The sequence below is a fragment of the Populus nigra genome, chromosome 19 (assembly GCF_951802175.1).
Source record: "Populus nigra chromosome 19, ddPopNigr1.1, whole genome shotgun sequence".
Taxonomy (NCBI): Eukaryota; Viridiplantae; Streptophyta; class Magnoliopsida; order Malpighiales; family Salicaceae; genus Populus; species Populus nigra.
This window is the reverse complement of record NC_084870.1, coordinates 11,156,717-11,169,931: the sequence shown is the minus strand read 5'-3', so window position 1 is coordinate 11,169,931 and position 13,215 is coordinate 11,156,717. Positions and strand designations below refer to the sequence as shown.

Sequence of the window (13,215 nt, the reverse complement as noted above, 5' to 3'; positions counted from 1 at the left end):
CCACTATATGTATTTTAGTTTTAGTTTTTTTTTATCATATAATATTTCGTTGTTTTTTTATTATTCATTATAATATATTTTGATTTTTTTTCTCAAACAAACATTTAGTTTTTTTATTGGTATTCAATTTCGCAAGTATTTTTTGTATTGTATCACTAAATAAAAAATACTTTTAAAAAACAAAGTTTTTAAAAGGTCTATAGTCCGAGTTGCGGATTTGACGAGTTATGACGCGAAGCCTAAGTCGTTTCAGTATATTTTCGTCTTAATATTAAAAATAAATATCATCTTGAAAAAAAAAATACCGTATTTTTATTTGTCGTATTTGTTGCTTTAAAACCCACCAAGTAATTTAGGTCACATAAGGACAATTCTAGTACATGTTAATCTCAAAACCAGGCTAAGCAAATAATTGAATCACGGGTTTTAAGGTTAATATGTTGAGTCAGGTTTAATGATAATACCAAGTAATTTTTTTATTTTTTTAAATTCCATATTCCAGTTTTTTTTCTATTAAATCTTTTATGGGTTTTACTTTTCAATTTTATTCTTTAATATTTTATTGATTTTAGAATGATCTTCTTTATTTGTTTCGGTTTATTTTTATAACATTATCATAATCTCAAGCAAACATTTTAATATTTGGTTGATGCTTAATTTTAGGAGTATCTATTTTGGTTATTATATCATCAGGGAAAACATAGTTGTTGTTTTTAAGTTGTTAAATTTGGTAGAGTCCATGATCTGCATCGATGGTTTGATGAGTTAAGTCATGAAACCCGGATTGATCTAATATATTTTCGTGTCAATAATAATAATAAAAAGATATTATCCTAATTATTTCTTTTAAGTCAAACTATATTTTTTACTAGTTTTTTGTTGTTGTTTCTAAATCTATTAAGTTGACGAGATCATGTTAAAATGTTAAAATAATTTTTACATTAATTAATTTTAAAACCCATATAATATAAAAAGTTGGATGGGATAATTTAAAACTAACGTCAAGTTTAATAACAATATCATTTGCTGCAGCCTAAAATTTTTCCTTGATGCTTGAATTTTTTTTGTTTCAACTTGCAATGTAGCGTAGGCTAGGAAACTAAAACACTAACTTGCATCCAAAGGCATTTAGAGATTTTGATTTTTCTAAGCACATTTAAATTACTCATCTATCCCAGAAAGAGACAGGAATAGAGCTTCCTCCCCCCAAGACTGGGCATATGTCTCATCGGGCAATCGCACTATCGTGGTGAAAAAAAGGGCTTTGTCACGTTTTATTTTAGTTTTTTTTTTTTATATATATATATATAATTAAGTTGAGTTTAATCTTTCATGTATATAAAATATTAATTTAAAAAATGATTCGTCAAAGTATAAGAATGTCCTATCATTAATATTTTATATCCAATTCAGTCCTTATTTTTTAATTTTTATTTATTTTGTTTTTTTATCTCTTGTTTAATTTTTTTTTTAATTTCATCATTAATTTTTCATAAATAAGAGTTTTTATTTGATTTTCATATCAAATTTAGTTTTTTTTCCTTTTATATTTTTAAATCCTTCCACTAGCTATTTTAATATTTCTGTTATTTGATTTTAATATTTTTTTCATGTTGAATTTGTTTGTTGTTTTTTTATTGATGTTTTACTTTGTTTTGGATTTTTTTTCATTGGATTTTTTTATAGATTTCATCCATCGACATTTTGTTACCGAGTCACGGGTTTTGAAGGTTAACAAGTTGATTGTTTTAGGTCATTTTTTATTTATTTTATTTTATTTATTTATTTGAAATTGATCTTCATGCTTCTTTTTTTACTTTCATTTCTGTTAGATTATCAATATTCTAAGCTCATGTCACAAGGTTAACGAGTTAACCTTAGTTTGACTCATTTTCTTAAAAGAAATTATAGTTTCATGCTTCAACAATTTTTTATTGAGAATTTTGATTTGTTGTTTTTTAGATTTTCTTTTTTCATGGTCAGCGTCGGTCCTGTGATCATGATCACAAGTTTTAAAAGTTAACATTAATATTTTTATGTTTTTTTATAAATTTATAATCCAATATTTATTTTTTTAGAGTTGGTGTTTGTGGTTTTTTCATTATTTTTTTTTCACGGGGTTATCTCAGTCATGTTCTCATGATTGCAGAGAGTTAACGAGTCTCAAATTTATTTTTTTTTTTTTCTTAGAATATTTTCTTATAAAAGTTTCATACCTCAAAATTATTTTTATAGAGATTTTTTCTTTGTTGTTTTCGTTGGTTTATTATTTTATTCTTTTTTATCAATAAAAAATTATTAAATTTACAACAAAACGCGAGTCACTTAACTATCGCTCACCGAAACTCGAATTCCATGCACACTTGTTATTGAAGCTAATAACTCGTGGGGTGTTATCACACCTGAAAGCACGGCTGATCTCCACCGTCAATCAAGGCAAGCAAGCAAGCATACTTCTTGTAGTTAAATAACGCCGGTGTCAATGAGCCAATGTGTGAACAGCAGGACACTAGAACCAAAGCTTTTCGTGCTTGCCTTAATTTGAACGACACCTGACGGTTATGATATTTTTTATTGTTTTTATATTTTAAAAATGTTTTTTTAATATTTTTTTAAAAATATATTTTTATATTTTTAAATTATTTTGATGTGCTGATATAAAAAATAATTAAAAATAAATAAAAAAATTATTTTAATATATTTTTAAGTAAAAAATATTTTGAAAAATAATTCTTACCATACCTGTAAATACCCTTTAATATCTTTGTAACTTTTTCTTTTTTATCATGTTACACAGACAAAATTCTATAGTTAGTTAAATAGTTTTTGTTTTCCACCATCACGCATAATTGTTTATTTTTTTATTCATATAAACGTGCTTTTTATTTATTTTATAAATAAAATAAATGTCACTATAATTTTAACCAAAAATATATTTTTAAAATCACAACTATTTTTTTTAAACCTATTTTTCTTAAAATCATAATTATAAACAGAAACTGTATCTGTTATATATTAGCGACTTTGATCTCCCTCCGACCTTGAACAAGGTAGGCATTTTGAAGTTCTGACTACTCTTTCCATGTATTTCAAAGCTACATCAAACTCAACTAGTTGACTGTCCAAGCAAGGAATTAAAGGGAATTATCTATTTGTTAGTCTTCCGATGTAAAAATGCAAGATTTTCCTTAATTTATTGTATTGTTGTGATTTCCGGTTACTTGTTCGAGTGGACGGTTTCATTTTTTTTTAATATTATACTTAGTAATACGATAGTTGTTGCTTTTTAAATAACTTTTCGTAGCGAAATGTATATTAATGATATTTTTTTATTTTTTTAAAATTATTTTTGATATTAACATATCAAAATGAAATATACAAATCACATTAAATTTTAATAAAAAAATTAAATTTTTTAAAATATAATATAATATGCGTTTCCAAATAATTTTTTAATGGGGTTTGTAAGTATGAAGTAACATAATACTCTGTTCGAAGTCCATAGTGATTTCTTTTCCGGGAATATGCTCTGATGTAATTTCAACAAAACTGAGCACAAAGTAAGAATATGCTATGATGCCAAGTTCTCGCGATTGACGGAGCTTGGCTTCTAAGCTATGGAGGCTGAAACATGCCGTCAAAATGTTTTTGCCATCTTAGCTTGTTTGGCAGTGTAATTATATGTATTTTTTAAATAATTTTTTATATTAAAATATATGTTAATAATATTTTTTATTTTTTAAAATTTATTTTTGACATCAATATATTAAAAAAATATAAAACATATAAATTATATTAAATTTTAACAAAAAAAAAATCAAATTTTTTAAACACACAGGTTAAATCACGTTCTAAATCGTTAGAGTCTTCGAAGGGACACTGATTCTCTACTCTGAATACCATCTGGTGTCGAACTCAGCTGGGATTTTTTAGCCTTGTGTAGAAGTACAGTGAAGCAATTGTTAATGTTAATATTAAAAATAATTTTAAAAAATAAAAATTATTATTTTAATATATTTCTTTTTAAAAAATACTTTAAACCACAATCACTGCAACATTTTCAAACACACCCTAAATAATGATCGGTATTATTTGAAAACTAATTTAAATATAAAATATTTATTTTGTGATGAATTTTGTCACTTTCCTTTATATAATTCGAGCAATAAAGGTAATTGATACATTTATTTAGTCACAATTCAAGAATTAGCTCAACAAAGGTCATCAAATCAAAATATGGTAATGCAAACATTCTTGTATGTTCGTGGGAAATATAGAAGGTTTCCGATTACAACAAGATCGAGAGACCCAAAAAATAAACGTTGGCGGCTTCTAAGAGCGTTGTGATAAAGGCCATAATTTGAGCCAAGCCTAGAACGCGCACATGATAAATTTTATATTTTTTATATTTTTAAATATTTTTTTATATCATTTTAATATAAATATATTAATATCAAAAATTTAAAAATAACAAAATATTTTAGAAACATCTACCATAATCTCAAACATGCTTTAAAATTGCTTGCTTTTACCATTATTTTCCATCACATGTTGTTTACTAAAAATAAAAAATAAAAAGCTACAAAAACAAAAGTTTACATTGTAATTTGACTCAAGATCCTACCTGCAAAAGTTTTTTTTTTTTTTTAAAAAAAATTAATGTAATGCTACACGGTTAAAAACCGAAGTTAATATGATCAAAATATGATTATTTTATTTTTTTTTAAAAAAATCAGGTGTCGGCAACTAGTCTATTACTATTCTATATCAGTAGCAGCATACAACTTTGAAAGAAAATAATTCGATCTTTTCAGGAGAAAACAACAATGACCATGAATAAAAGGAAAAGGCAACCCTTCAAAAGAAAAGGCAACGCGGTCTTCGCATAATGCTGCAGGTAGGGCGGCTCTGAAGATTGCCCTTTGCTCAATAGCAATGCAAATGGCCATTAGCCATCTAGAATGCAGTCCTCTAAAAGGGCCAGCACTTTACAAATCCCCTTTAACGGGATGAATTTATTAAAAGAGATTACATCAGATTACTGTGAAATGAGGAAACAACCTTCCCATCAAGAAGGTACAGGTTTTGTTACAAGGCAGTCGAGATACAAGGAAGAACATAGAGATAAATTTAAGATCGAAGAAAGACTACAGAAGAAAGACATCTACTTAATGGTGATATAGCGATTTGTCCCATGTCTGGCCCAGTAATCCTTGAGGTCAAGAGGGATCGCAAGATCATGACCTTCTGCTGCCAGCCGACTAAGCAATCTAGTGAAGACATTACCACTCATCTTCCGGCCACCAATTCGGGCATGTCGTTTATTTGGCATCTGTGGTAGTGGATACGATGACATGGTGGTTGTGCAACAGGCTGACTGCCACCCACCACTTCCCCATTTATAGCATTGCCGGGGAACTCCAGTGCATGAACAAACAGGTGCTGGCATGGTGGTTTCATCAAAATTGATAAGGTTTAAGCCCACATCCTGACTATCCCACTCCACTTTAATCTTCTTCCCATCAGAAGCACCTTGCTTGTTCAGATCCTCGCCCACTCTACTCCCCTTCCTTGGTGACTTGGCCGCCTTCAACCCAACTGCCTTATTTTCTTTTGATCTCTTTGTCTGGCGTGCCTTCCCAGTTTCAGCAGTAACAGATGATATAGGCAAGGCATCAGTGATGTGCATCTCCCCTGTGTCAAGAGCTTCTGACATGCCATTTGAATGGTATACTGGATGGGGAATGCGCTTCGATCCCCGCTGACTTCCACCGCTCAAAGGATAGTTCATTGCATTTTCACGGTATTGAATTGCTGCTAGAGCATTGTCTCGCTCCATCAAGGCTTTATCCCGTTCAACTAGGGCCTTCTCTCGCTGCTGGATTGCTTCATCTCGTGCGGCCAAGGCTTCCTTCTTTTCAGCTAGTGCCAAATTCCGTTCTCGAATGGCATCATCCCTCTCAATGAGGATGGTCATTATCTTCTTATTCATTGCTAAGGCATTAGTTTGCTCCTTCACTTGATGTTGAGACATCATATTCCACTGCAAATTACATTATATCTTAAGCTTGTATCCATCTGGAATTTCATTATAAAACAAAGACAAAAATGTATAAGGATCCGAGGCAAATGTCTTCATACCGCTTGAGGGTGAGGGTGAGGGTGAGGGTGAGCTGCCTTGTAATAGTCCATCTTATACCTTCCATTTTGATGTTGCCCGCCATCATCCATCTTGTTCCCACTTTATTATCAGTTTAAGCAGGAATCAGTTTCAGCCAACTCATCAATGTTGAATGTTCAGTTTGGGCATCCACTGATTTTCTAGAAAGAGGACATATCTCCCTATTTTGAAAACAAGAAAACCAAAAGTGAGATTTCAAGTTTTTTACAATCAACAGTGAGAAGAAAGGACAACACCAAAAAGAGAAGAACAAAAAAATGCCAAAATGTTAAACCATACAAGGCTTCATCGAAAAGACAACAAAGCTAGCCTTTAACAGGGAAGGCATCCAGCTTTGAGAAGTAAAAATCCAACAGATCAAACATTAAGCATGCACATGGAAACAAATATATAATGAGGTATTACAATAAAGTGCCACCATACATCCAGTTCCACCTCGATCTCAAGAAATTCAGAAAATCAAAAAGCAACTAAGATACAACCCATCTCTAGCTCAATGCAGTACGGTAACAAAAGTTTCTCGAATGTCAAGTTCAACAAACAAGCAACTGCCATTTTTAATTCAAAGACCATGAACTCGTGAACAACAGTTAGACAGTAGCATCAGTGACTTAATAAGCATAAAGCATCCAAAACTTAAATAAAGTTTTCAAGACTCTATAGGGACATCAATCCTTAATACACATGGGCTGTCTTCGTGTGCATATACACAATAAAGACAGATCTCACAATAATTTTGTCAACTGTAACAGTTCCTTCATTAGAAACCGTAACCTTAACACTTGGGTTGTACTAACACATTTTTCTTTTAAGAAGCCCTTGAATAGGGAAAAAAAATCAAGCTTCAAACATACCCGGTTCAAATAAACAAACCTCAATATCTAAGCAACTGAAAAAAAAACTCAAAATCTAACAACAACCCATTATCAATCTAAATAAAAAAAACAAATTAATTCAAGTAAAGCAAGAAAATTTTCAAAAAACAAATTCAATCTCGAATAAAATTTACTAAAAAATAGGGTTTTTGAGCCAGAAAAGAAAGTCAAGATAAGGAACACATACCATAGGAAACCTCAAAAAATGCATGAGGATGTTAAAGTGAGACATAGATCAAGGAAATAATTTACGAACTTACTGTTTTACGTCATTGAAGAAGTGACATGGATTTGAAGAGAGAAAGCTTCGTTTTTTTTTTTTTTTTGTTGCCTGGGAGAGAGAGTGAGAAATGGCCGATTGGGTTAATACGTGGATTTTAGGGAAACGACACGTAGCTGGGGGTTTCTCCCAGACTCTCAATTTTAGAGCCGTATTCGTATTCGAGCTGGATTTTAAGTTAAGTCGAAAAGGATACTGACTAATAAAACTTTATTGATTTGGTTAGGTTTTTAATAATTTAATTAACTTTATTAAATTTGATCGGTTTAATATCAATAATTTTTTTTATAAAAATAATATTATTTTAATAAAAATAATTACTCTGAACTAATTTGAAGACTCTTGAGTTAACCTAATAATTCAACAACTCATATTATTTTTCGGACCGGTCCCCAAATCAGGTATGAAAACCATGCTTTAAAGTTGGGGCATGCTTGCTATGCTCAGTCAAGAATTTCTTATTTCATGCTCCTTTTCTTTCTATGCTTGTATATAAATCAAAGGATGATCCAGGCAGTAGCAGAAAAGGTATAAAGGCGTAGAACTAAGCCAAAAGCCTAGGAGAAAATGATGGAACAAAAATGAACAAGGAGAGAAGCAAAAAAAACCGATGCTTTATGGAGGATAAAACAAGACGAAGAAGCCGAACCGGTAACGAGCCTTGTGGGCTTCGGCCCAGTATATGGTGATGGGCTTGGAGTGGCTGAATGATGCCATTGGGATGACAAAAGGTGATAAAGAAATTGGATTCGACCATTATTGAGATTGCTCGCATATTACCCTAACAGCTGGTGGGTTTAGCCATAGTTATTGAAAATGATTCCATTATTGCGGGTTGATCTAAGAAATGTAAGGATATAGGTACAATTCGATCATAATTTTTTATTTATTTATTAATATGGATGTTTGTATCAGTTTGTGCGTACCTTGACTAATCTTATGGGTCATGAAGTTAACGATCATACAAATCTCCAGTAGTTATTATATTAACAACCAATAATTGGATCAGATTTTTATTTGAACGGGATAAGATATAAAATTTGTAAATTTGTAATAATTTATAAAACAAAAGAATTAAAAAACAAAAAAAAATGGAAAAAAAATTGTGAATTACTATTGTAATTCACAACGCAACGAGTGTTGGATGAATAGTAGTTTCTCCCACTTCTTTTAATTTTTACTACTTCATAAAGTTTAATAACATAATTTTTCTCTAAAACTATTTTTTTAACAACAAGAGAAAAAAATAAACTATAAAAAAATCAAGTCCAATTAAAAAAAAATACACTACATCCATAAATTAGGCAACATGAATTACCTCGACAAACTCGCAAACTATGCTAACCTAGTAGAAAGATAAAATAAAAAGAAAAAAATTACAAATTTAAATTCTCAACAATCTTAATATTAAAAAAATAAAACTGACAAAAACAATTTTGAAAAAAAACCTTAAAAAAAAGCATGTGTAAAAAAACAACAACGTGAGGAAATACCGTAGCAATTCATAGTATTTTACGATGAAAATTACAGTGCTTTTCTCTTATCATTAAAAAAAAAACAGCACATTCATAAATTGGGGTAACATGGATTATCTCTACAAACTTGTAAACCATGCTAATCCAGCATTTCAACATTAAAAAAAATATTAACAAAAATAATTTTAAAAAAAATCATAACAAAAAAATTATATATATAAAAAAATACAATATGAGAAAACACTTGTAATAATATAATATATATTTTTGAAAAATAAAAATTACTTGAAAAAGTTTAATTTTTTTATTTTATTTTAAATTAATTTTTTAGAAATTTTTAAGTGAAAAAAATACTTTAAGTAACCGCCACCAAGCACCCCGTTACTACCGTGTCAGCCCCGCATCAATTTATCTTGAACAAGGTGATTCCTTCCTTCAATACCCAATTTAACCACCGATGCTCTTATCTTGTATGAAATTATTTTTTCATAACTTGTAAAGTTCCGTATTTTTAGCTGGGTTTCTGTTAAAAAATGGAACTTGGGCTTGTGGAGTTGTTGAGAGCAGCTTGGATTGCAGGGACACTGCCTATACTTATAGCTTCACTGCCATGTTCTTGGCTGGGTTCTTTTCATGGACTTGTTTTGGGGTTTGCAAGGAGAGGAAAGATCATGCAATCATCATCTCATCGTGTGAGCTCTGAATTTTTTTCTATTTTCTCGAACTTCAGGACCTGTTTAAGCTCTGTGAGATTGATAGTTTTGTTGGGTTTAGTTTGGTCGGATCGTTTTCTTACGTTTCATTGGTAATTAGAAAGGGAAATACTATTCATATAGTATAGTTTGCATGTTTGCCCCTGCTAATGCACTGGGAAATACTACAGGATCCCAGTTTAAGATGAATGTAGTTTCAATTTAATGATAGCTTGTGGATTGTTGAGGTTTATAGCTATTGGCTTCGTGTATAAATTACCTCTCAATGTTCATTTTGTGGTTTTGATGATACTTTGTCATTGATTCATCAAATTTTCTGATTGATTCAATTTTGGATTGTAGAAATTCACTGTTCCCCAAAGATTCTTTTCTCATTTCTATGTGGTGGCTGTGGCGTGGACAACTCTCTTGCTTCTTGGAACATCGATATATGCTTATAGAATGACACCAATAGTTTCTGAGCCGTTTTTCTACTCTGATCTAGGCAGCTACTTGGCAGGACGATCAAACGTATTCTCATTTCATCGATCACGGTTGATGAGTTTAGAGAATAGCTACAGGGTTTGGCTTTCTGTGTTTCTGCTTTTGCTAATGGAAGTTCAAGTCTCGAGGCGTCTTTTCGAGACAGCATATGTATTTAATTATAGCGCCTCTGCTCGGATGCACATTTTTGGCTATCTTACTGGCTTATTGTGAGTATCTTGAAGCTCTCTGATCTAATTCTTTTTCTGCAGTCTTTCTCCCCATGCTAACATGCACACGCTGCATGTCAAATTGCTGTCGGAAGCATTTTTTTTCCTTGAATATTTTATGCTTGAATTCAACTGGCTATATAATTCATTAACATGTATAATTTGTGTCTTTTCGGAAGTTCTGATTCATGCTGGTTAATATGCTTCATAACATATTGCCAGGCGGCCTTGTTAACATTTAAATCCCAATGTAATCCATGTCTGTGATCAAAGCACTTGTAGTTGCAATCTTCGTCCTTTTTGTTTACCATGAATTTGTTGTACATGGGGACATTTTCTAGCATGTTGTGCTGATTGATATTTCCTTTTGAGCTTAGCTTCTACACAGCAGCGCCTCTGACACTCTGCTGTACCTGTGCATCCGAAGTACTCAAATTTGGCATAAATGAAGTGTCCGAGTTAATTCTTAAAGGCACAAGCTCAATGCAAAACGTTGAATTTCACTGGTGGGACTTTGTTAACCCTTTATTGAAGCTTGGATGGTGCCAGTGGATTGGCGCAGTTATATTTCTTTGGGGTTGGATTCATCAGCATCGCTGCCATGCAATTCTTGTGAGTATCACTATTTTATGATCACTTGTCAGATGGCAATATTGCTTCTCTTAAAAAGAAAAGAAAAGGAAAACGAATTAACCGTTTACTTCTCTGGTAGAATTTGCCAAAAATGTTATGCCTGCAGCTATATCATGACCAAGGTGTTGAAGATGCCACAATCATTGGCTAGCAATTGCGTGCTTGTGTGCCATTTAATGGTTTAACATTTTGTATGGCAATGTTTCCTACCCTGCATGGTTACAAGTTTGTCTTTATGTGACAAGCTTTTCAAGTCACCATCTGCACAATATCTGGATGTGGAAATTTGGTGCATGGTTTGGTAGAAGCAAACATTTAACGTTGTTAAATTTGGCCTCTCCACCAGCTATAAAAAGGAAGGTTCATGCTTTATTTTAGTGTGGTGATTGGCAGAGAAAATAAGTGATGTAGAGAGCTAGGGAGAGCTCCTATGGGTCACTAAATAAAAGATAGGATGTGAGAGTGTTCTTTAATCTCTTGTACTAGTGCTTGTATTCTGAGTGTTATATATATTTATAGTGGGTGTTATGTGAGCTAATGTATTTGAACTACTAGTTTGTAATAATTAATATGGTAAAATTGTGTTCTTATTTAAGTTCACCAAATTTTTCCACTCAATTTTTAACAAATGGCAACCAAACTACATCAAGCTTAACAAGTGATATCTGAACTGCGGTAAACTCAACAGAAGGTGAGGTTCTCAACTGGTAGTTAATAGCTTTAAGTTAATGAAAATGAATATAAATATAGTGGACACTGGACAGGATACTTTTCCTCGTGTTGGATGGGAAAGTTGAAATAGTTATAATTCAGCTATACAAGAGAAGATTACGTTGAAAACACTAAAAAGTATAACTACTTGTTAATATAAAAGAATAATTCTGATAGGTTGGTCATTGCAATGTGAAGCTACCAAAAGGAAGTTTGTGGAAATTAGATGATTTTCAGTGCAATGAAGTCATATTACTATATGTTTGCAGGAGGGAATTCACTTCTATTCTGATACTGGTATGTGATATGTGAGCCAGTTATTGGTGTTGTGTTGCTGTTATTGTGTCAATACCAAAGCTTGAACGCTGTTTTAATGGCTCGAGATGCAACTCCAAACCAATTGGCCATGGAGCTTTGGTTATTGGTATCGTACTAGTGAAAATGTTTAGCTGAATGATGAAACACATTTTCATCTTGAATGTTCTACAACTTATCTTGATTTGATGCATTATGTAACTGTTTAATATTTTCACTTGCTGCACTTTTTTTGATCGGTCTTGAGTCTATTTGGTTTTACAGCTAGCCATGAGAATAAGTTAGTAGAAAGCACTACGCGCACGTTCTGGTTCTGAACACTCCTCTTTGTTCCTATAATCTTATATATCAAATCAACTTGTTTCAAACATCATCATAAACTGGGTTCCTATCAGTCGACTAGGCACCCATAAGTGTCCACGTATCTTTGTTCATTTCATTTATGTGGAAAAAGGATGCCAGGTTACAAGACTAACTAGCATTCTTTCCTTCACTATCGTGTTGGTTGATTAGGGCTCACTAAGGGAACACGTGGGAAAGGCTGATGAATATGTAATTCCCCGAGGTGATTGGTTCGAGATTGTTTCATCTCCACACTATTTGGCAGAGATTGTAAGCTCCGGCCACTCTCTCTTGAGCTCATTTCTGATTTGCGCATAGTGAGATTGAAGCACAGAGGGTTCACTTGTTTTATGCAAATGATACAGGTTATATATGCTGGCATGGTTTTTGCTAGTGGAGGGGCAGACCTCACCATTTGGTTAGTTTTTGGATTTGTGGTATGTTTCTCTTAAGATTCACAAGATGTCTTTTCCCCCCTCCCTGATTGCGGTTTTCCTTCTCTCTTATTCCACGAGATCTGAAATCTTGTTCTGGATGCAGGTGTCAAATCTGGTGTTTGCAGCTGCAGAAACACACAGGTGGTATCTTCAGAAATTTGACAATTATCCAAGCAACCGTGTTGCAATTATTCCACTTTTATGTTAAAACTCCAAAGAACACGTTTTTTCACTGTTGCATGCAGTTGCCATCACGTGATTAAGATGATGGCTACAGCAAAGTCTTGACAAGAGGTAGGAAAAAATTTCTTAGAGAAGCAAATTAGTTTGGTGAATGTTTATGTGATGTCCAGATGTCCTTTCAGAGGCGATTGAATTCTATCTGATTGTGTATTTCCTGTAAGCTGCAGACATCTCATCCAATTGGATGGTGCAATTACTATAATGAATTGTGCATTCAAATTGTTGCTTGACTATAATTTGTAAGCAATTGCACAGTGGTTTTTTAAAATATTTTTTTTGTTTGGAAATGTATTGAAATAATATATATTTTTTAATTTA

At 32.0% G+C, this 13,215-nt stretch overlaps 2 protein-coding genes across 3 annotated transcripts; one reads left to right on the top strand and one right to left on the bottom strand.

The window, feature by feature from the left end:
• Positions 1 to 4,987: 4,987 nt before the first annotated feature.
• On the bottom strand, positions 4,988 to 7,472 carry LOC133680449 (protein BASIC PENTACYSTEINE4). The gene is made up of 3 exons (XM_062103408.1): positions 7,317 to 7,472; positions 6,142 to 6,342; positions 4,988 to 6,043 (listed from the first exon to the last, which is right to left on the bottom strand). The coding sequence occupies exons 2-3, from the start codon at positions 6,229 to 6,231 to the stop codon at positions 5,165 to 5,167; spliced, it is 969 nt and encodes a 322-aa protein (XP_061959392.1). The 5' UTR covers positions 6,232 to 6,342; positions 7,317 to 7,472; the 3' UTR covers positions 4,988 to 5,164.
• A 1,722-nt stretch (positions 7,473 to 9,194) lies between these two features.
• On the top strand, positions 9,195 to 13,133 carry LOC133680271 (polyprenol reductase 2-like). Of its 2 annotated transcripts, none has more exons than XM_062103106.1 (6): positions 9,195 to 9,503; positions 9,867 to 10,216; positions 10,594 to 10,828; positions 12,389 to 12,487; positions 12,583 to 12,635; positions 12,758 to 13,133. In XM_062103106.1, the coding sequence occupies exons 1-6, from the start codon at positions 9,345 to 9,347 to the stop codon at positions 12,915 to 12,917; spliced, it is 1,056 nt and encodes a 351-aa protein (XP_061959090.1). In that variant the 5' UTR covers positions 9,195 to 9,344; the 3' UTR covers positions 12,918 to 13,133. The 2 variants fall into 2 exon arrangements, with proteins under 2 accessions (XP_061959090.1, XP_061959091.1); XM_062103107.1 differs by having other exon boundaries at positions 12,583 to 12,654.
• Positions 13,134 to 13,215: the final 82 nt, after the last annotated feature.